The sequence below is a fragment of the Mus musculus genome, chromosome 7, assembly GCF_000001635.26.
Source record: "Mus musculus strain C57BL/6J chromosome 7, GRCm38.p6 C57BL/6J".
NCBI classification, from domain to species: domain Eukaryota; kingdom Metazoa; phylum Chordata; class Mammalia; order Rodentia; family Muridae; genus Mus; species Mus musculus.
The window spans coordinates 19,701,312-19,724,077 of record NC_000073.6 but is presented as its reverse complement, the minus strand read 5'-3'; the positions used below and the strand labels follow the sequence as shown (position 1 = coordinate 19,724,077).

Sequence of the window (22,766 nt, the reverse complement as noted above, 5' to 3'; positions counted from 1 at the left end):
AGGAAAAAAAACAGCTGGGGCCCAGGTTGGGAGCTCTTAGGCCACTTGTACTCACCCCTTCCTGAAGCTGCAGGGACTTAGAATGTGGTCTCTGACCTTGAGGCTCTGAGCCATGAGTGTGGGGAAAGGGGCTTGAACTCTTAGATAAGAGGCCGGGTGGGTGACCAGACTGGCTTCAGAGCTGCGCTTCCTTAGGAAGAGCAAAGCTAGCTGCCTTGGTCCTGGGTCCTAATGGTAGGGGGTTGGGGGGTGCGGGGGGGGGGTGCCACACAGATCTCCTTTCACTGGTGTAGAGGGTCCTAAGAATGGAGGGTGGCTTCTCTATTTGAGAACCGCAAGGCTATAGAGGTTGGCGTCAGGTGTGGCAATACCCAGATGGCCCCACCTTGATGTCCTCAAAGCAGCCTGTCTTTGGATACCTGTCTTCCACCCTCCTAGCAGGGCTTGGTTCTGTGGAAATTATCGGCAATTCTGATGCGTCTCTGAGCCCCCACACCACACACACAAACATATACATATGTGTCTGTGTATGTGTATCTATACATACATACACAGACACATATGTACTCAAACACAGTGTACATACACAGATACACCACATGTACAGCATATGCAGACACACCACACAGATGTAGACACATATACTCACAACACACACAGAGACAACACTACATATACAACATGCACACATACACACATCATATACTTACACAGGCATACACCACACACACACATCTCTCACCTATGCACACTGACACACATATACTCAAACGCAACATGCATAGATACCACAGGTACAACATGCACATACATGTTTCTCCTCAAGCTAGCAGCCTTTTGACTTGGGCCCCCAGAGCATTTGCTCCTGAGAGAAGTTGAACTCTTATCTTCCCCACATACCTGTGGCCTCTTGGGACACTAGCTAGGATCTGATGCCACCTTCTGGGTGGGTGGAGCTGCCAGGAGGCCAGGTCACAGGCACTTCCTCAACCAGTAGTCATAGATCTCAGATTACCAAGCCTGTGTCTGCCATGCTGGGGACAAAAAAGTGGCCCGGGTCACAGAGCCTTGACCTGTGGGAATGTAGCCAGCCAGCAACAATGGCAGGAAATGCTGAGTGTTTGATATGGCCATGGGTAATGCACACCAGTTAACCAACATACGCACACTGGAACCTTCTAGGGGACAGCCAGCTGGAGAGCGGATGCTGACAGTCCCCCTTGGGCAGCTTCCGCTCCGTGTGTGGGAAGCACATTAACTTCACAGATGACACCTGTAAGGTTTTGAATCCTTGTCTCCTCTGAGGGTTCCTTGTGAACCCGCCATGTTCTCAGCCATGGAGGGCAGGGCGAGCAGTTGACTTGATTTGCACACAGATCCCCGCTTCCACGCCTGCGGTGTGTCTGACCCAGGGCAATGGGTCTGGTGAGGAATGAGGTACTTGCTGCAGGAACTCTGCCATTAGGGGAGGCACAGAACAGTTGGGATTAGGATGTCTGGAGCTCTCTGCCCGGTCACCTGATGGGCCCGAAAACATCGCATTCTGATCATAAGGGGTGGTCCTCCTCCCTCGGCCCCCCCATCCCTCTCTCTTCTCTTCAGTCCAACCCAGAACCACTGCTGCTCCTGTTTTGTTCTTTTAACTTTTTTTTTTTTACAACGGTCCTCAAATGCTGCAGCCGAGGTTGAACTTGAACCTCTTCCTGCTGCTTCCGCCTAATATGGGGGCTGGGGGAGGTCGTTTTGTTTGTTTTGGTCTTTGAGACAGTCTTGGCTATGTAGCTGTAACTGGCCTGGAACTCACTATGTAGCCCAGGCTGGTTTTATACTCTGTGATTCTCCTGCTCCAGCCTCTTGAGTACTGGAATTGTAGGTGCCTCTAAACTCACAACTAGCTCTTCTTCCTTAAAAGTACCGTGTGTCCCTGTCTGCAATACCCAGAGGACTCAAATGCCCCTTCACAGATTCACCCTGGCTGGCTGGCTTAGTGGGTGCAGCATTCTATGACTTCTTGTCCCCCTCCTACTCTGTACATGTGGCCAGTTCCATCTTGACATTGGATAGCATCAAATCTGCTTGTTTGCTGTTGGCCAAGGCAAGCCTGAGCTACAGGAAACTTCAGCTCCATGAGGGTGGAAAGTTCCTGTTTTGAGTACACCTCTATGCAGATCAATGTTCCTGAAATCAGGTGCACAGGGTGATTTGATAAAGCCAAGCTCCTGGCCATGACAGGGTTGACAGGCAGGGGATGTCGTTAGACATACATAGAGCACTTGCCTAGCATGCTTGAGGCCCTGGGTTGAGTTCCCAATGCAGCCAAAAGGAAACACACAGCACTGCTGGTATGATGGCACATGCCCATAATGCCTACACTTGGAAGGCAGAGGCATGGGTTTATTCTGGTTTACAGAGAGTCCCAGCCAGCCTGGCCTACAATGTGAGACCCTGTCTCAACAAATACATAAAACAATCATTTTGAAAAGTCTGGCATAGGTAGTATCTGAAGGACAGGGCTGGCAGAAGCGGCTGTGAGTTTTCCATAGTGACCCCATGCTGTCTTTGTCCTGACAGAGTCACCCAGCACAGCAGGAGCAGGGGCCACTGGTGGCATCATTGGAGGTATTATCGCTGCCATCATCGCCACCGCAGTGGCTGGCACAGGCATCCTCATCTGCCGACAACAGCGGAAGGAGCAGAGGCTTCAAGCTGCGGATGAGGAAGAAGAGTGAGTGATGGGCTGGGAGGAGGGACAGCAGAGCTGGGAGCATGGAGTGGGAACCAAAGGAGATCATTAAGGCAGTTTAAGACAAAGATGCTGCCATAAGTAACTGAGATGTCAAATGGGTGCTGAGGAAAGATTTTTCTCTTCTGCATGAAGCGTGGGTGTTAGAGTCTATCTCTGAGACACTGTCAGAGCCCAGGTTCCCACCATCTTGTTGCTCCCTAGGGCTTGTTCCCTAGAGCTTCAGATCTTAAGGACCGATAAATGTGGGAGGTAGAATTAGGAGAATTAGAAGTTCAAGGTCATGCTACCTCTGTTACATGAGGCTCAAAAAAAACAGCAATGAAAAAATAAATAAATAAAAAGTTGTACAGTAGCCAGGGAGATTAGTCAGTTTGTAAGAACCCGACTTGCATCCCTAGAGTCCTTGGGGGCAGGGGGAGGGGGGATTCATCTCTGTATTTTCTGGTGTGTTTGCTTACATGTATGTCTGTATACTACATGCATATATGTCTGTATATTACATGCATGCATGGTACCCAGGGAGCTCATGAGTTGCCGTGTAGATTGTAGGAATTGAACTAGGGTGCTTTGAAAGAGCAACAAGTGTGCTTAAAGGCATCTCTCCTGCCCTTTATTAATCTTTGTGATAGGACTCCACTCTAAACCAGGCTGTCCTAGAATTCAGAGATCCGCCTGCCTCTGCCTCCCAAGTGCTGGGACTAAAGGTGTGCACCGCCCCCACCTGGCTTGTTGCTTACGTTTTGTAAAATTAGAATTATTATGTGTTTGTGCATGTGTGCACACAGGCCTTGGCATGGATGTGGAGGCCAGGGGACTCGTGAAGTCACAGGGTACCTCCTTTTCCTCTTTCTTTTTTTTTTTTTTTTTTGCGTGTATTCTGGGGATAAAGCCTACCCCCAAGTTTTCAAGACTTTTACCTGCTGAGCCAACTTGCTTGCCTGGTTTGTTGGTTGGTTGGTTGGTTTTTGTTGCTGTTTTTCTTTTTAAAAGATTTATGTTTCCTGGCAGTGGTGGTGCACACCTTTAATCCAAGCACTCGGGAGGCAGAGGCAGGTGGATTTCTGTGAGTCTGAGGCCAGCCTGGTCTACAGAGGAAGTCCCAGGACAGCCAAGGCTACACAGAGAAACCCTGTCTCAGGAAAATATATTATTGGTATTTGTGTTTGTTTCTCTTTGTGTGTGAGTGTGTGTGTGCGTCCCACATACAACTGTGTGTATGACTGTCTCTGTATGTGTGCCTTCTGAGAGCAGAAGATCTTGAATCTGGGAGTTTGAGTTATAGGCTATTGTAAACCCCCTAATGTGAGTGCTGGGAACTGAACCTGGGCCCTTCGGAAGGTCAGTCAGTGCTCTGAACCTCTGAGCCATCTCTCCAGCCCCCTTTTAAACATTTAGCCCAAGTTCCCTGTGCCTTGATTTGTTTTTGAAACAGGACCCCACCATGCAGCCCTGGATGGCCTAGAGCTCCTCACATAGCCGGGGCTGGCACTGAAGTCAGAAACCTTCCTTAGTATTAGGAATGCAGGTGTGGGCCACACACCTGGCTCACTTGCTTGAAAGAGGATTTTCTGAATTCTTTCTGGAGGGTTCTGGGACTGTGACTTGCTCAGTCTGACTCCCACATGGCACTGGGGCAGGGGCAGGGATGGTGCTGAAAACCCTGTAAAAACCAGCATCTCCTACCTACCATCAAGTGGCCAGGCTGGCAGGCAGGGCCAGTGTGACCAGTCCTTTGTTCCTCTGGTAGAGAGAACCAGAGGCACCTCCTGTAAGAGGAGGAACTGGGAAGGGGGCTAACCTCCCACTGATCTGCCTCCTACCCCTGACCCCTGCAGACTGGAAGGACCTCCCTCCTATAAACCACCCACCCCGAAGGCCAAGCTGGAGGAACCAGAGATGGTGAGCTGTCCCCTAGAACCCGAGCTCCCCTGCCTCCATACCCTGCCTTCCTCCCTGGGGTCAAGCTGGGAGGGGGCTGTTGGCCTGGGACGGGGCTGGCTGGGAGCAGCAGACATGAGGGTCCTGGTTTACTCTTGTGTCCTTCCACAGCCCTCTCAACTCTTCACCTTGGGGGCCTCAGAGCACAGCCCAGTGAAGACGCCATACTTTGATGCTGGTGTCTCTTGTGCTGATCAGGTGGGAGCTTCCGGGGAAACCAGGGTGGGCTTAGGGGGTGGCTTAAGGGTTGAAGGTCAAGGTTGGGTAGAGTGGAGTGACTTATGAGTTGGGTAGAGAGAGCACTCATATGAGTTGCTCAGGGCTGTGCCTACAGCGGAGACACCACCATGGAGCCATTCCCCAGGGGGCCCCCACATCAGAGACACATCAGAGACCATCTTCTTGGTGGTCAAGAGTCAGATAAGGAGACCGAAGCAGACTGAGAGATCTGATTAGCACTCAAGGTTAAATAAAATAAATATTGAGGTCAGAGCTGTGCACCATAACTCTACCTTGTGATCCCAGCACTTGAGAGAAGAGAATTACAGGAGATTCAACCAATCAGAGCTACAAGGCTAGCATGAGCTCAAGAGTGAGATTTTGTTTCAAAATAACCAAGAAAAGCAACAAGATCGTTGACTCAGCAGTTTAGAGCGTGCTGTGTCATGCGGACCAGAGTTGTGTCTGATTCACATACCAGGCACCCCCCAGTGCCTGTGACTCCAGCTTTAAGGGATCAGATACCCTCCTCTGGCTTCTGCACAAATATTAGTACACACACGCATACATTTCCAAATATCTAGAAAAACAAAACCAAAGCCAAGCCTGGTATGGGGTACACACCTGTAATCTCAGTATTTGGGAACTGAGGCAGGATTGCTATGTTTGGATCCAACCTATGCTACCTAATGAGACCTTGTGTAAAAGAAAACAAAAAAGTCAGTCAGATCGTAACAGTGCATGCTTCTCATCCCAACACAGAGATGGAGGCAGGAGGGTCAGGAGTTCAAGGTCATCCTTGGCTACAGAGAACACCTTGAGTTACATAAGACCTCTTCTCCAAACACACAAAAAGATTTATGTTAGGCTGGGGTTATAAGGCAGTTGGTTCCGGTTGCTTGCCCAACATGCACAAAGCCCTGGATTCAGTGCTCAGCATTTTGTAACTACAGCAGCCCAGACCTGATTCTAACACTCAGGTGGTTGAGGCAGAAAACTCGGAGACTGAGACGGGCAGATCTGGCCCACCAGAACAGCCAGAGCTACATAAAAAGAAAAGAAAAGAAAAGAGAGAGGAGAGAGACAGAGAGAGAGAGAGAGAGAGAGAGAGAGAGAGAGAGAGAGAGAGAGACAGACAGACAGAGAACCCAGAGGTCAAATTTTCTTGGGTAAGGATTGGGTTTCAGAGATCAAAGAGGAAGACTGAGACAGGGTAAGGAGGTCCGTGCTGGGCTTGGGTTAGAAGTGACTGTACAGAGAAGTTTGGTCGAGGGAGAAAGGATGGCAGTGGTGTAGTTGGATCTGATTGGCAGGGGGCAGATCTAGGATGCCATCCTGAGACTGAGGTGACTTTGACATCTTGCTTTTGCTCCCTCCCCACTTCTAGGAGATGCCTCGGTATCACGAGCTGCCCACTCTGGAAGAGCGGTCAGGGCCCCTGCTGTTGGGGGCTACAGGCCTGGGACCTTCTCTTCTGGTGCCTCCAGGACCCAATGTTGTGGAGGGGGTTTCCCTGAGTCTCGAAGATGAGGAGGAAGATGATGAGGAGGAAGACTTCCTGGATAAAATCAACCCTATTTATGATGCCCTGTCCTACCCCAGCCCCTCTGACTCCTACCAGAGCAAAGACTTTTTTGTGTCACGGGCCATGTATGTGTGAGGGAGGCACAGGGGCTCTGACGTCTCACCTTTCACCCTTGACCCATGAGCTTTCCACCAGTAATCTAGGACACTCTGACTTCCAGGCAGACCAGGGACAACTATCACCCATTGCAATCCACCTGTGACTTCTTAGTGACTCCACCATGACGTCCAATCTATGATGTCTGAGGCAGGCAAACCTGCACAACTGGAAACCTGGAGATTTTTATCTCCCTTGGCAGGGAGCTCACCATATCCTTCTGCACCACCTGTGACCCCCCCCCCCCCCCCAAGGACTCCTAAGACTACGACCCTTTGACCATGCCACTCAGTATCTCAAGAACCCTTAAAGTCCCAAAGGAATCGGACCTTGCACTTGTCCTCAGGCAATAGAGTCCAACAGATATGCAAGAACGGGATCAGGGGCTCCCTGTTGCTCAGACCTGAGCCCTCCAGGCAGCAGAAGCTCACCTGATCCCTCCCCACCCTGCTCCCCAAAGGTGAAAAGGAGAGGATTCCCCAATGTAAGGTAGGACCTCCCCATCTCCACCTACTCCTGCAGGCAGGAATCTCAGGTTTCTCACACCCTCTCCTCAGCACCCAGGTTCCTGTCTCCAGAGCATGAATTCCAGGTCCAATGCTAGAGGGGAGAACCTAATGCAAGTGTGCCTTGCCACCCCAAGTTTGGGAGACTCTGCTCTTATCCTGAGGACTACTGAATTCTTTTAACCCCTACCCAGTGAGATGAGAACTACATATCCCTCTTTAGGGGATGGTGTGTGTATGTGTGTGTGATGGAGAATCTGGGCATCTGGGTTGGGAATTTTATTTTGTAAGCATTTCCTACATAATATGAGTTTCTACTTTGATAAAGTCTTGTGTTTTCTGTGAGATGTGAAGTGAGTGGGGTACAATGAGGCCTGAAGCTTGAAAGGCATCCGTGATCTGTAAGTCAACAGAGAATGGACTCCCCTCCCTCCCCAAAAAGTCAAAAAAAAATGCCCCAGAAATTAATGAGTCATAAGCAAAACCGCATCAACCAAAAGAAAAAACGGTAGGCATGCAAGAAGTGTCTAAGATCATGAGGCAAATACTATTTTCAATGAAGCCCCCAAGGCGTGATGGGTAATGGAGCTAAACGAATGAGCCAGAAGCAAAGTAAGAAACGAGGGCTGTAGGCGTAGTGGGTAGTCGCCAGAAGGTAAAAGATTCCAAGATAGTTCATTAGAGAAAGGCCGGAAGGATGGGAAACGTGAACAGGCAGACACGAGCTAAACCGAGCCAAGGGATTGAAGCTCAATGAATGGGGGAATGAATGCTGGGTAATGGGAAAGGAATGAATGGGCCAAAGATAGAAGCTACAGTGACGCAAGGAGCAGACGGCATGATGGGTAAAAAAATAAAAGGGGGTGGGGGGGTCAAGGCAGCTGCGGCGTTAAGGGAGAAAGCGGCATTGTGGGTAGGCAGAGGCCGGCAGGTTATCCCAGAACTGGTTTGAAACCTTCCCGAGGCACTGTGGGAAGGGGCAGCACTTCCGGCTTTACCGTCGGGGACCCTGCCTCTCCACCGCGGTGCCTGTCGGGACGCGAGACCTGACCTTGCTGCCTAGCAGCGTCTGCAGCGCAACGCACCTCTACTGATGTCCCCTGACCCTGGCGCATTGGCCAATGAGAGACCTAGCACGCACGTCACCATGGCCGGCCCATTAGACATACTGTAGCCAATTAGAATGTGAGTTGAGCCAAGGTCCACCAATAGTCAAGGCATTTTCTGGGGCGGGTCTCCGCGCCTCCAAAAGGAGGGCGGGGCAATGAGCAGGTAGGCGTGTCAATGCGTGTGCTATCGACAAATAGCGAACTAGCTCCAGCCCCGCGGCGTCGCGAACCAATGAACTTGGGATACACGAGCCAATAGGAAGGTAGAGGAAGCTGCACTGACTGATTTCGACTAGGAACCAATAGGAGTAGGGCTTCAACAGAAGGGTGGAACTTCCTGCTAATTCTCCAATAGAATGTCTTTCTTCTAGGGCGGTGGGCGGATCTCGGAGGACACCGAACCAATAGAATCCATGGGGCGGGAAAACAGCGGTGGCGGCGGCGGCAGCGGGTTCGGTTGCGCTTAGCGCACGGGGTAGGAGCGGAGCCCAGGCCGGGAAGAGGAGCCGCCGCGGCCGCCAGTGAGAGCCGAGTCCGCTTTGGGTGGGAAGGGCCTGGGGTTGCATCCGGGGGTGTGCGTGTCGCCCCGATCCCTGCCCTCTGACCTTTCCCCTCGCAGATACCATGGGGAACGTGTTGGCTGCCAGCTCTCCGCCCGCAGGGCCACCGCCGCCTCCTACGCCGTCCCTCGTGGGGCTCCCGCCGCCGCCTCCTTCGCCGCCAGGCTTCACTCTGCCGCCGCTCGGCGGCGGCCTGGGCACTGGGTCAAGCACTGGCCGTGGTTCGGAACGGACTCCCGGGGCTGCGGCCAGCGGCGCTGCGGCGGCCTCGGAAGATGGGAGCTGCGGATGCCTGCCCAACCCGGGGACGTTCGAGGAGTGCCACCGGAAGTGCAAGGGTGAGGGGCGCCAGGCCCGAGTAGCCCCAGGGAAAGGGAAGGGACCCCCCGGAGGATTGGCGCACATCGTTGCAATCATTAAACAGAACGTTGGAAGCTGATGATGGATTGGAAGGGTGGGACCTTGAACTTGGGGCTCGAAACTGCGATCAGATGATGAACTCGTTGGGGAAGAATGCCACAGCAGGAGGGAGAAGTCTTAGGGTACTGAGAGCCAGGGGACCAACCCCACCAAGATTCAGGAGTGTGATCAGGAAGGGAATTATAGTCCAAGGTCACGGTGTCAAGAGGTTTTCCCCAATGTTCCTGTGAGGGGTTCGACCCAAGGATCCTAGCCTAGGATCTTTTGACAATTTGATCATAAGAGGGAGGACATTCTTACTCTCGATAGTTAAGTGTGTTAACTTACTAAATACTGAGGACAGTTCTGTGTGGTGAGAACTGTAAGCATGAGAAGTTAGGCAGGAGAGTGAATTTCCTAAGTTGAGGTGACTGCACTGGGTTTAAAATGTGCAAAGGGCCAAGGTTCCTCTAGTGGTGGAATTAGTGAGATAAGAGTTTGTGAAGAGAGCTTGGGATGGGAGAAGAATCTGGGGTATGACAGCATCTCTCTTCTGCAGAGCTGTTTCCAGTTCAGATGGAAGGTGTCAAACTTACAGTCAACAAAGGGTTGAGCAACCGTTTCCAGGTGAGCCTTTCTGGTGCCTTGACCCTCCAGAGGTCACAACAGCGATACTCCTCCATGCATACAGATCCCCTCACTCTTAAAGGCTTGGGGTTTTTGGTAGGTAGCAAGATTCAGATAGCACTCCAATGGCACCACTGGCCAGGGCAGAGGTGGGAAGATCGTACTCCCAAGACCAGACCAGCATGCATCAAAAGACCCTATATCAAAACATAAAAGACAAACTAACAGGAAGACTCAAGAATTCCAGGGTGACTACTTGGGGCCTGGGGGAGTTAGGGTTTAGGAATCCATAATTCTTACCCTACAAAGTCAAGTAGGAGTGGAAACGGTGAGTGTGGCGCCCACCCCAGCACCACTTTCTCACTAGAAACCTTTAATCTCGTCAGGTCAGGCCTGGTGTTTTGTTGGATCCCTGGGCATTGATGCTGCTAGTCGTGGCCTGACACCCGGTGTTCACTCCCCATCTCCACATCTCTAGTTTGCATCCCCCAGCTATCGCCAAGACCCCCACCACCTACTCTTTTCTCCCAGGTGACCCACACAGTAGCCCTCGGCACAATTGGGGAGTCCAACTACCACTTTGGGGTCACATACGTGGGGACGAAGCAGCTGAGTCCCACAGAGGTAAGATTTCTTCAGTCATTCTAACATCTGTTAAGGAAATCCAGTGGCCAGGTGACAGACTCAAGGGGGCTATGAAGGGAAGGAGGTGAGCAAGTGAGCAGCCAAGGTGTTGGGACATGGGTGATTCCTTCCTGCAGTAATATCCCTAACATACTGTTCTTTATCTCATCCTGGGGGTGAGGGGCTGGGTTTGGGGACAACTTAGTGATGACCTGGATGCTTGAACCAGATAGAGCACCTGGAATGTCAAGATTTTTTCTTGGGTGTTCTCTAGGGGGTGCTAGAGAGCCACAGAAATTTGGCGAGGGAGATGGGTCAGATGGGTGCTTCAGGTATGTTCCTCGGGATGGAGAGAAGGGGTGTGGAGCTGGTGGGAGCGGGAGGTAGAGGTCTGAGCTACAGCTCTCCTCGTGCTCCCTGTGGGGTTTTGTTTGTGTTTGGAGATACTGACCTGTGGCAGAGGATGATCTTAACCTGTCAGTTCTCCTGCCTTTGCCTCCCCTAAGTGCTGCCATTGCAGGCCTAAGTCCTCATTCTTGGTTTTATCTGGTGCTGGAACTCAAACCTGGACATACTAGACAAGCATTCTCACTGACTGATACGTCCTTAGCAGGTTTTTTTGTGTGGAGTAAGCATGTGTGCATTCCTGTGTAGTAGCATGTGTGCGGGTGTCTTGCAAAAGCCAGAGTGGGACATCTGATCCAAAAGCTCACTGTTTAGGCTTAGACAGGCTGCCAAGCAAGCTTACAGGACCCACCATCTCTACAGGGGTAGAGTGACAGGCATGATACTTAGACCATGCAATACATGTGGCAGGGGTTTGAACATGGGTTCTCATGCTTGCATGTAGGAGTGCTCTTACCTAGTTTATACCAACTCAAGCCCTTCCTGGACTCTGTGTAAACCAGGCTGGAATCCAACTCAGGTCTTGCCCTCCCGTCTGTCTCCCAAGTATAGGGATTAAAATGTGTGCCACCATGCCTACTACTTTTTTGTTTTTAAATCTCTCTACAGTCTTATAGTAAGTACACTGTAGCTGTCTTCAGACTCACCAGAAGGGGGCATCAGATCTCATTACGGATGGTTGTGAGCCACCATGTGGTTGCTTGGGATTTAAACTCAGGACCTTCGGAAGAGCAGTCAGTGCTCTTAGCCACTGAGCCATCTCTCCAGCCCCCTCTCTACAGTCTTCCACCTCCACTAGCAAGCAGATCAAGGAATGAAAGCCTCCCCGGGCACTGCACTAGAGTGGCAGGGGGCCTACTTGGCATTGCCCGTCTGTGTGTCTTAGGGCTCTAGTGTTTCGAGGTAGGGAAGGCCTGAGCTGCACTTGGAATTGCATTTGTTTGTGTGGTGAGGAGGCCTGTGGAGGACAAAGGACAACTTTCCTTCCACCTTGTGTGCACTGGGGCTTGAACTGCTGTTCAGGCTTGGAGACAAGTGCCTTTACCCTTCCTACTGCGCCATCTCGTTGGCCCCTTGAGGCGTGTTCTGAAGAGTGGAGCAGGTTGGTATCTAAGAGTCGAAGCTAGGCTGTTACACAGCGTGGAGATGAAGTGTGGGAAGCAAACGGCCACAGAAAGGATGCTGTTGTGGCAGGGAAGACAGCGGCAGGAACAGGCACCATGGAGGTTATGTTGTCAACCAGGAAGCAGAGCCTGCCCAAACCCAGCTGACTGTCCTCACACATGCCTATCATCCTAGCCCTGGGGAAAGCTGTGCCAGAGGATGAGGCATTCAACCCACATAGCAAGACCGACTTCCATGAATAAATAAACATGCAAACCAAAGTGCAGGCTGGTGGTGCAGACCTGTAACCCAGACTCAGGAGTCACGGGCACCTGCCATGACAGAGCTGCTGTGGGGACTAGCTGGTGCAGCTAGTCGGGTGATACAGAGTGCAGTCACTTGGGGAAAGGAGCCACCTCCAGCTTAGGGTCACTTTCTAGAATGACGACAGATGTGGGAAGGCCAGGCTCACTGGGCAGTGCTGCCCCTGGGCTGATCACGAGTGCAATGAGAAAGGCTGAGCAAGCCGGTGAGTTGCACCCTTTCATGGCCTCAGCACCTGCCTCCACATCCTTGCATTGAGTTCCTGCCCTGACTTCCCTCAGTAATGGACTATAGTGAGGAATTACAAACTGGAGGAAGTCTATGCTTCCCCAGTTAGCTTTGGTCCTGGTGTTTATCCCAGCAATAGAAACCTTAGTTAAGATACTTTGAGGCTACCCAGAGCAACAGGAAATGCTGTCTCCAAAAATAAAAATAAAAATAAAAAAATCACTTGGGCTGGTGAGATGGCTCAGTGGGTAAGAGCACCCGACTGCTCTTCTGAAGGTCCGGAGTTCAAATCCCAGCAACCACATGATGGCTCACAACCATCCGTAACAAGGTCTGACGCCCTCTTCTGGAGTGTCTGAAGATAGCTACAGTGTACTTACATATAATAAATAAATAAATCTTTAAAAAAAATCACTTAATGTACCTGGACTGTCTGCCTAGCTGCAGGGTTCACACTTGCTCCAGGGGCAGGTGTGTCACTGAAATGACGACCCAAGTGGGTGCGGTGTGAGCACCGAGGGGGCTTCATGGTGGAGACCATGCCAATGGGACTGATGCTTAACCTCTAACCTTCCCTCTGTCCCGCAGGCGTTCCCCGTGCTGGTGGGTGACATGGACAATAGTGGCAGCCTCAATGCACAGGTCATCCACCAGCTGAGCCCAGGCCTCAGGTCCAAAATGGCCATCCAGGTGAGTCTGGATGGACGTGGCCTGTCACCCCCACAGGTGCTCCCTCCCCCGTGGTCCTCACACTGCCCCTCCCCCACAGACCCAGCAGTCCAAGTTCGTGAACTGGCAGGTGGATGGCGAGTACCGTGGTTCTGACTTCACAGCTGCTGTCACCCTGGGCAACCCAGATGTCTTGGTGGGTTCAGGTAAGAGGTGGGGCTCAGTGGTGCTCACGAAGCCGTGATCCAGATCCCCTTTCCCACAAGGCACCTGACATGGCCTTGCCTCTGAGAGGCGGCAGGGGAGGAGTGACTTGAGATCTTGGGTGCTGCCACAAGCTTGTGGTCCCAACACTCAAAAAGTCAGGGCAGTTGTGAGTTCTGGCAGCATGAGCTGATTCACAGGAGCAAATGAAAGGCAAACCACAAAGCCAGGTATGGCCACACCTGTAATCTCAGGACTGGGGAGGGTCAAAGAGAGATGTTGGATCCCTTTCCAGGTTGGGTACCTTTTTTTTTGTTTGTTTTGGTTTGGTTTTGGTTTTTCGAGACAGGGTTTCTCTATGTAGCCCTGGCTGTCCTGGAACTCACTCTGTAGACCAGGCTGGCCTTGAACTCAGAAATCCGCCTGCCTCTGCCTCCCAAGTGCTGGGATTAAAGGTGTGCACCACCACTGCTCGGCTTTTTTTTTTTTTTCTTCACATTATTTGGTGTGTTTGTGTGCAGCATGTGTGTGAGTGTGCACATGCATGGAGCCTGCTTATTGCCCTCAAGCACCAGCAGAGTGTGTCCAGTCCTTAGAGACTGGAATTAGAGACTACTGCCAGTCACCTTCTGGGTGCTGGTGATATCTAGATCTTCTGAAAGAGATGACAGTGCTCCTAACCGCTGGACCACTGTTCTGGCCTGGTGAAACAAGCCTTTAGCCCCAGCCCTAGGGAGGCAGAGACACTAGATTGCCTGAGTTGAAGGCCAGCCTGGTCTGCATAGTGAGACTGTCTCTAAAACAAAGAAATCTGAGCGTGATGATGCAAACCTCTCATTTCAACGCTCAGGAAGACTTGTGCAAGGAGAGCCAGCCTGCCCTGTGAGTGTTCAGTTGGTGTGGTCAAACACCATGCCCAGTGCCACACTGGAAAGGGTTGGATTTGTTTAGGTGTATAGATCCAGAAAGATAAGACCCTGTCCTGACAATGGGACATGACAGCAAGTGGCAGAAGCAAAGCAAGAGAGACCATTAAAAATGACATTAGCTTTGACACTTCAGTCTGCCCCCAGTAACGTATTTCCTCAAGCAGGCCATGCCCGGGCCTCTCCAACTGGGGTGCAAGTGTTCTGATGCCTGAGACTACAGGGCATTCATTTCTCATTCAGACCACCACCTGGTCTACCTAGGTAGGGTAGGTAGGGAAAGGAAAGGGATAAAATGGAGGTTAAATAGAGAAGGCGTGTGGCAGGCACCATGGTTAACTTCCTAGGTTCCATCCTCGTGGAGCAAAACCCTGCAGTGCCATCCATCAGGCAGGAACCATGATTGCGGGGCGTGGTTCAGCCCTGGGCTGCTGCTGTCTGCCCAGCCATGTGCACCCTAGTGACACTGGTGAAGCTTGGTGAGCGCGCGCCCTGTGGGGTCAGGCGTGGCCTAAGTCCCAGGTGATGGAACTGTCCTTAGTCTACCTGCCTGTAGTACTTAGACTTGGCTTTTGGTCATGAACAGGGCACAGTGTTCCCACGTGCAGACAGACAGGTAGGACGGGCCAAGATGGGTACCGACGTCTGCCCCCCTGCACTTCTCTCTTCCTTCTTCATGGTGTGCAGGAGTTCCTGATCGCCTGTCTGTCCACTGAGTGGAAGTGTACCGAGCCTACCCCGTAGGGTGTACTTAAGCGTTGATAATGGATTAGTGGATAAGAAACCTGAGTCACCTCTGGGGAGTGTCCGTCCCAGGATGGACCTCCACATAAAAAGCACATACAGATTTTAGCGGTATACTGGGGTGAGGCTTGCCACCTGCCTAGATCCACCAGTGAGGTGCTCATGGAGTGGTTGGGTTATAGTCCCTTTAAAAATATTGTTTTGTTCTGTGTTGCAAGACAGAATTTCACTGTGTAGCCCTGGCTATCCTGGAGCTTGCTCAGTAGACCAGACTGGCCTCAAACCCAAAAATATCTGCCAACCTCTACCACCAGAGTGCTAGGATTAAAGGTGTGTGCCACCATACCTGGCAATTGTTTTTGTTCTTGAGGGCTGGCCCAGAACTCAACTAAGCTCTTGCCTACCTTTCTCCTGAGTGGTAAGATCAAGAGAATACAAATCCCTGGAGTTGGTGAGATGGCTCAGCGGTTAAGAGCACCGACTGCTCTTCCGAAGGTCCTGAGTTCAAATCCCAGCAACCACATGGTGGCTCACAACCATTCGTAATGAGATCTGACTCCCTCTTCTGGAGTGTCTGAAGACAGTACAGTGTAGTTACATATAATAAGTAAATAAATCTTTCCAAAAAAAAAAAGAATATGCAAATCTACCTGGCAAATATGTATTTTAACCCCCAAAACAAATATTCGTACAATGCATGTGTTACTGTTAGGATAAGTCATACATGAAGCAAGTTCAAATGATCAAATACTTTCTAGGTGGAGGATTTTTCATCCAGAGTTTCTCTGTGTAGCCCTGGCTGTCCTGGAACTCACTCTGTAGACCAGGCTGGCCTCAAATTCAGTGATGCCCCCTCCCCCTGCGTCCCAAATGCCAGAATTAAAGGTGTGCACCACCACTGCCCAGCAGCTGATTGCTACTGTATTCTTTTGTTTATCACAGTGTGTCACTGTATGTGGAGGTCAGAGGACAACTTTTAGGAGCTGATGCTCATTGCACTGTGGGTACCAGGGATGGAAATCAGCTCTGCAGCTTACCCAGCAGGCTCTAATTAATCTCTATGATGGTCTCTAACAAGGAGCCACATCTTTACTGGAATAAGCCAGATAGTTTCTCCAAAATGCCAGTGCCTCACCCAAGAAGCGAGAAGAAGGGTGGCCTTGGTTTTGGTTGTTTGTTTTTTAAAAAGGTATTCCTGCTGGACAGTGGTGGCGCACACCTTTAATCCCAGCACTTGGGAGGCAAAGGCAGGCGGATTTCTGAGTTCAAGGCCAGCCAGGGCTACACAGAAACCCTGTCTTGAAAAAAAAACAAAAAAAATCAAAACAATAACAAAAAGGTATTCCTGGCATGTCTGGGATGGGAACACAACTGCCTGTCCTCCAAGGGGCTGAACTGCACATCTGCATAGTGACTGGTAATCATTCAAGATGCTATCAGCTAAACAGGTGTACTTGCACACCCCTTTAGGACAGCCATGGCTACACAGAGAAACCCTGTCTCAGAAAAAAGAATTAAAACTGTCAGCCTTAATAAAGCTGGGCAGAAGGGCCTGGAGAGATGGCTCAATGGTTAAGAGCACTGACTGTTCTTCCAGACGTCCTGAGTTCAATTCCCAGCAACCACATGGTGGATCACAACCATCTGTAATGGATTCTGATGCCCTCTTCTGGTGTCTGAAGACAGAAACAGTGTATTCACATATATAAAATAAATAAATCTTTGAGCCACGTGTTGGTGGCGCACGCCTTTAATCCCAGCACTTGGGAGGCAGAGGCAGGTGGATTTCTGAGTTCGAGGCCAGCCTGGTCTACAAAGTGAGTTCCAGGATCGACAGGGCTACACAGAGAAACCCTGTCTCAAAAAAACAAAAAAAAACAAAAAACAAAAAACTGGGCAGTGGTGTTGCACGCCTTTAGTCCCAGCACTTGGGAGGCAGAGGTGGGTGGATTTCTGAGTTTGAGGCCAGCCTGGTTTATAGAGTGAGTTCCAGGACAACCAGGGCTACACAGAGAAACCCTGGGGGAGGGGGGGGAGTGGGGAGGGGGACTATCAGCCTTGAACAGTCTGGGGTTTGCTGGGACCTTACAGCCCGCCTTCTTCCACCGTGACCCAGCCTGTCTGAGGCCTGCTATACCTTGGCTGTTACTAATCTTCCATTTTCAGTTTCAGTGATTTCTAGTCCCTTTGAGCCTCTTAGGTTTGTCCATTTGCTTGAAGAACATGATTTTGTTGATCACTTCTGAAGTGCCAGGCTTCATGTTATTTGTTTATCTATTGGCAGTGTTAAAGATGGCAACCAAGGCCTTAGTATGCAATCTCTCCACTGTGCCCCAGCCTCTCACTGGGGGATTCTAGGCACGGGTCCTATCACTGAGCCCCCATCCACAGCCTGTTGCTGGGGGATTTTCGACAGGGTTTCTTCTAGTGATGGGCTGCCTCTCCACTACAAATTAATTCAAATGTTTCTGGGCTTCCAGCCTTAGGACATGACTTTGTCGAGACTGTTCTTGGATAGGTGGTGTGTAGCCATATGTAGACAAGGCCTTCCAAGTTTTACCCAACTGAAACATTTTCATACATTGCAAGAAGACTTCATTTGGGAACTGGTGCTATAGTCAACTCCAGTGGAGACCCGTGGAGATAAAAGCATGGGAGAAAAGGCTGGGCATGCAGAGCAGAATCACCCTGTAAGCAGTGCACATGGAGGGCTGTGGTGAGGCTCAGTGATAAAGCCCTACCTGCTGACCTGAGTACTTGGCTAGCAAGTACAGAGCCCTCCATTAAGACCTTAGCAACGGGGAAGGCGAGATGGCTCAGCGGTTAAGAGCACTGACTGTTCTTCCGAAGGTCTTGAGTTCAAATCCCAGCAACCACATGGTGGCTCACAACCACCCGTAATGAGATCTGATGCCCTCTTCTGGTGTGTCTGAAGACAGCTACAGTGTAATTAGATATAATAATAAATAAATCTTTAAAAAAAAAAAAAAAAAGACCCTAGCAATGGTGGTGCACGCCTTTAATCCCAGCACTCGTGAGGCAGAGGCAGGCGGATTTCTGAGTTCAAGGCCAGCCTGGTCTATACAGTGAGTTCCAGGACAGCCAGGGCTACACAGAGAAACCCTGTCTCGGGGAAGAAAAAAAAAAAAGACCCTAGCAACCAGGGCTGGGGAGATGGCTCAGTGGTTAAGAGCACTGATTGTTCTTCCAAAGGTTCTGAGTTCAAATGCCAGCAACCACATGGTGGCTCATAGCATCTGTAATGCGATCTGATGCCCTCTTCTGGTGTGTCTGAAGACAGCTACAGTGTACTCATATACAATAAATAAATCTTTTTAAAAAAAAAAAAAGACCCTAGCAACTAACTAACTAAAGTAGCCCAGCACTCAAGGTGAGCCCAGCACTCACCTCCAGGGTCATCCTGGACTAATGAGTGAGCAAATTCCACATCAGCTTTGATTAGAGAGCTTGGTGGCTCACATGGGCAGAAGAATCCTCACAAGTTCTGAGCTGTCCCCGATTGCGCAGAGTGAAAAACAGCAATAAGAGCAACAGAACAGGGTGGGCGGACAACAGGGCTGAGCAGGTTGGGCACTTGCTGCCAAGCCTGAAGGGAACCAACTCAAGTTGTCCTCTGACCTATACACACCTGTATGCTTGCACAATTACTGATGGGAGTGGGTATGCCGTCTTGAATAGAAGACAGTGTGGCACACTTTAATAATCAGAACCGCGTGGGAGGCCAAGGAAGAAGGATCACCCGATTTAAGGCTAGCCTGAGCTTCAGAGCAAGACCCTTTGTTGTTTATTGAAAGGGGTTCTCTTGGTTTTACGAGGCAGGGTTTCTCTTTGTAGCCTTGGCTGTCTTGGAACTCACTCTGTAGACAAGACTGGCCTCGAACTCAGAAATCTGCCTGCCTCTGCCTCCCAAGTGCTGGGATTAAAGGCATACGCCACCATGCCCAGCAAGAATTTAATTTTGAAGACTATAAATAGGTCAGGGGCCCTAGAGAGGTGGCTGGAAGCACTAGCTGGTTTTCCAGAGGACTCTTGTTTAATTTCAAGTGCCTGTATGTCCGCTCAGAACTGCCTGTAAGTCCAGTTCAGACAATTTGATACCCTCCTCTGGACGCTGTGGACACCAGGTGTCACAGAAACATAGGTGCAGGCAAAGCACCCATTACACATAATTCCAGAGAAAGAAATCTTTAGGCCACCAGGCAGTGGTGGGGCGCCTTTAATCCCAGCACTTGGGAGGCAGAGGCCAGCCTGGTCACTCCGTAGACCAGGATCAAACCAACCCCAGCAAACCTCTGATCACCAGTATCAACTCATCTAATTAAGAGGAAGCTGAGAGGCACAATCCTTTGAGTGGCCACCTACAGATAGCAACTGCAAGGCAGGAGTCCCTTCCCCCACTCACAGCTGTAGGGGCCACCACTAATCTGAGAAAGCCATCTTTACCTACAGCCTCCACACCTGCCACACAGGTGAAACCTCTCCCACAGACCTCACAGCCGTATAGGGTATCTCACAGAAGAGTAAGCCGAGGACTCCCATAGTTTGCCAGTGCTTAATGAACATCCAGGCTCCTCACAATAGATTGTGGTACCCTAAGGGTTGGCCCCAGCATAAAAACAGAGCCAGCCACCTTGAGACACCTGGCCAACATGCCCCATCTAGCCCTCTCCTAAGTGGGTTGAATTTGAAGGCTCTGAATCACAATGGTTCTTCTTAGTAGTTTGTGGGGGCTTTTCTGAGTCAGCATCCTACTATGTGGCCCAGGCCTGCCTTGGTACATGGCCCTGCCCTAGCCCAACATATAGCCAGGTTACAAGAACCACCACAGCCCACCTGGGGTTGGCTTGATCCTCTTCTGAAGCTAATGGTCCCCTTCTCACTGAGGGACCATTCACACTGGCCTATGAACCCATGGCACCTTCCTGTCCAGCCATAGACTTCTGGGAATACACCCACCCAGGCCCTGCCGTGTTCACGCATTGTAGGGGCATGGAGGACTGACTTAGTTCCTTGCACAAGCTCGTCCACATAGAGTCCTGCTCACTGTTCTGCCAAATGGGCCTTAGGAAAGTTTCCAGACATGGTTTCACTGTATCCCAGGCTGGCCCGGCACTCTCTCCCAAGTCATGGGGTCACTGGTGTGCTTTACTCATCCTCGCTCTGTGGGAGATCACCCTCTCTGCCACCTTGGCAAGCCTGTCTGCCCACCCAGCCTTGGCTTCCCTGAACACTCTGCTCTTTGCTTCCCATCTGTTCCAGTCTTTTGGTTTTTACATTTCTTTCTTCTCCCCTCTCCCCATTCTAGGGGTAGAATTCAGAGGCTTCTACAGGCCAGGCAGCTCTGCTGTCGACCCATGCCTCCAGTCCCTGCCTCCCAGCTCCCTGCCCTGCCTTTAAGCCAGAGTGCCTCAGAGCTTTGGGCTGGTGATGTAGAGGGGCCTGCTTCTCCATGTTCTGTTGAAGGGTGACTTGCTTCTCTTCTCCCTAAGTGGTGGCAAGTATGTGCTACTGCTTTGGGGGCCATAGCCCAGGAGTCGCAGGGCAAGGGAGAACTGCATAAACTGTTGTGAGGTTTAGCAGACAAGAGCCGCTGGGGAGGTGAGGCCAGGCCTGGTCGGAACTGGTGAGTCTGACCACCCTCTCCTCCTGCAGGAATCCTCGTGGCCCACTACCTCCAGAGCATCACACCGTGTCTGGCCCTGGGTGGAGAGCTCGTCTACCACCGGCGGCCAGGAGAGGAGGGCACTGTCATGTCTCTAGCTGGGAAATACACACGTGAGCCTGGGGCGCACTTAGGGAGGAGGCTGTGGCCTGTATCTCAGGGTTGAGAGGGAAGAGAGTGGGGTTTCCAGATGCCCACATCCCTTGATACCTAGTCCTCACCCAACTCTGCTCTCCTAGTGAACAACTGGTTGGCTACAGTAACGCTGGGCCAGGCAGGCATGCATGCGACGTATTACCACAAAGCCAGTGACCAGGTGAGCCGGAGGGAGCGCCTAGCTGTGGGTCCCAGGCTGGGTTTGCTGGTGCAGTTGGTATGCCCAGGAGTCCTAATGGGCCACTCACATGTGTGCCGGGCCCTCTCTCCCCCAGCTGCAGGTGGGTGTGGAGTTTGAGGCCAGCACCAGGATGCAGGACACCAGTGCCTCCTTTGGGTATCAGCTGGACCTGCCCAAGGCCAACTTCCTTTTTAAAGGTAAGGAAGGCCTCAGCTTCCCTCCTGGGGAACAGGCCAGATAAGACTCAGCTGTCTGTGGTAGAGTCCATGGGAAATAGGGAGGTTGAACATGTGCTGGTGGAGTGGGCGGGGACTCTGTGCAGCTCCAAATTACTCTGGGTGGCTTGTCAAACAGTGGGGCTCCTACCCTGGCATGTTTAGTACATGTTGGGGGCCTCGCTTTAAGCCCTCTCTTCCCATTCCCATCTAGCAAGCTCTCTGGCCCTCCCCACTCACTCTTACCTTACTTGGAGTTCTTCTATTGTGTGATGAAACACTATGATGGTAAACAGCTTAGGGAGCAAAGAGGTTATGTTGGGTTACAACTCTCAGGTGGCATGCCTACCACTGAGGAGAAGATGGGGCAGGACTCAGCAGAAAGCTGAAGGCAAGCTGATGCAGAAGGCCTTGTGGGAGTGCTGCTTGTTGGCTTGCTCCTTATGGCTTCCTCAGCCTGCTCTTATAGCCTCCGGACCATTAGCCCAGGGTGCCCCACTGAAAATAATCTGGGTACTCCCACATCAATCACTTAGAAAGTGCCCTACAGGCTTGCCTGCTGCCCTAGCTAATGGAGACATATGTATTGAGGTTCCCTCAGCTGGATCTCTTGAGTTCAAGACCAGCCTGGTCTACAGAGCAAGTTCTGGGACAGCCAGGGCTACCCAGAGAAACCCTGTCTCAGAAAAGAAAAAAAAGAAAAAGGTGGGGGTGGGGTGACTAGCTTGTATAAAACTAGCCAGCACAGCAGGGAAGCTGTGTGAATAGTGACAGCCAGGTTCAGAACCTCATTCTGCGCAGTGACATGGGTTTGTCAAGCCTGGGCGGTGTTGAGCCACTTAAAGGGTTGCTGTGATGGTCTGGAGTGGCCTTGGTTGTGACTTAGGACATACGGGTCCGTTGTGGCTACCATAGAGATGGGTGGCCAGGCACATCAAGCCACCCAGTCTCTGCCCCGCTCTCGGCCCACAGGCTCTGTGAACAGTAACTGGATCGTGGGCGCCACGCTGGAGAAGAAGCTTCCGCCCTTGCCCCTGACACTGTCCCTCTGCGCCTTCCTGAACCACCGCAAGAATAAGTTCCTGTGTGGCTTCGGCCTCACCATCGGCTGAGCCCTCCTGTCCTTCCTCTGCAGACCATCGCTGGGCCGGCTGCCCTCCCCTCCTCTCCCTCTCTCTTGGGGTTGGGGCAGTGGGAAGGAGGGGACCTCCCATGCCCAAGGATCCCCAGCGCCAGGGGACAGTGCCCAGGGGGCCTGGGGTCCCGGAGGGAGTCCTGGGATCTGAAGGGCATTCGATTGTGAGCGCCCAGGCAGAGGCGCAGAGGCGGCTGTACACAGGCTCAGAAAGGAAAGACTTGATGTCCTCCTGAGGGCAGCAGAGGAGCGCCGAGCCGCCTGTCACTTCCCCCTCCACCCCTCCATAGAAATCATGTTTATAAGTTATGGAAAACCGGGACATTTTACAGAAAAAAAAAAACTTAAAAAACAAAAAATATACGTGGAAAAAAAAATAGGAT

General features: G+C 51.3%; 2 protein-coding genes and 1 long non-coding RNA gene across 5 annotated transcripts in view; 2 read left to right on the top strand and 1 right to left on the bottom strand.

Moving 5' to 3' along the window:
- The window catches only part of Nectin2 (nectin cell adhesion molecule 2), a 32,930-nt gene extending 25,496 nt beyond the window's left edge, over positions 1-7,434 (top strand). Inside the window, exons 6-9 of the mRNA NM_008990.3 lie at positions 2,572-2,725; positions 4,582-4,645; positions 4,796-4,882; positions 6,291-7,434. Of these exons, the coding sequence (NP_033016.3) occupies positions 2,572-2,725; positions 4,582-4,645; positions 4,796-4,882; positions 6,291-6,563 (578 nt within the window). The 3' untranslated portion in view covers positions 6,564-7,434. The remainder of the gene's footprint in view (positions 1-2,571; positions 2,726-4,581; positions 4,646-4,795; positions 4,883-6,290) is intronic.
- Positions 3,926-8,614, bottom strand: Gm38955. Its single transcript, XR_881874.2, has 2 exons — positions 8,089-8,614; positions 3,926-4,486 (listed from the first exon to the last, which is right to left on the bottom strand). It is a non-coding gene; the product is annotated as a predicted gene, 38955 (long non-coding RNA).
- Positions 8,615-8,635: 21 nt separating this feature from the next.
- On the top strand, positions 8,636-22,765 carry Tomm40 (translocase of outer mitochondrial membrane 40). 3 transcript variants are annotated; one of them, XM_030242769.1, is made up of 10 exons: positions 8,636-8,720; positions 8,819-9,097; positions 9,718-9,785; positions 10,172-10,409; positions 13,059-13,160; positions 13,240-13,345; positions 20,687-20,809; positions 20,936-21,012; positions 21,128-21,230; positions 22,221-22,765. In XM_030242769.1, the coding sequence occupies exons 5-10, from the start codon at positions 13,083-13,085 to the stop codon at positions 22,358-22,360; spliced, it is 627 nt and encodes a 208-aa protein (XP_030098629.1). In that variant the 5' UTR covers positions 8,636-8,720; positions 8,819-9,097; positions 9,718-9,785; positions 10,172-10,409; positions 13,059-13,082; the 3' UTR covers positions 22,361-22,765. The 3 variants fall into 3 exon arrangements, with proteins under 3 accessions (XP_030098629.1, NP_058567.2, NP_001103218.1); NM_016871.2 differs by having other exon boundaries at positions 8,649-8,720; positions 10,317-10,409; NM_001109748.1 differs by having other exon boundaries at positions 8,649-9,097; positions 10,317-10,409.
- Position 22,766: the final 1 nt, after the last annotated feature.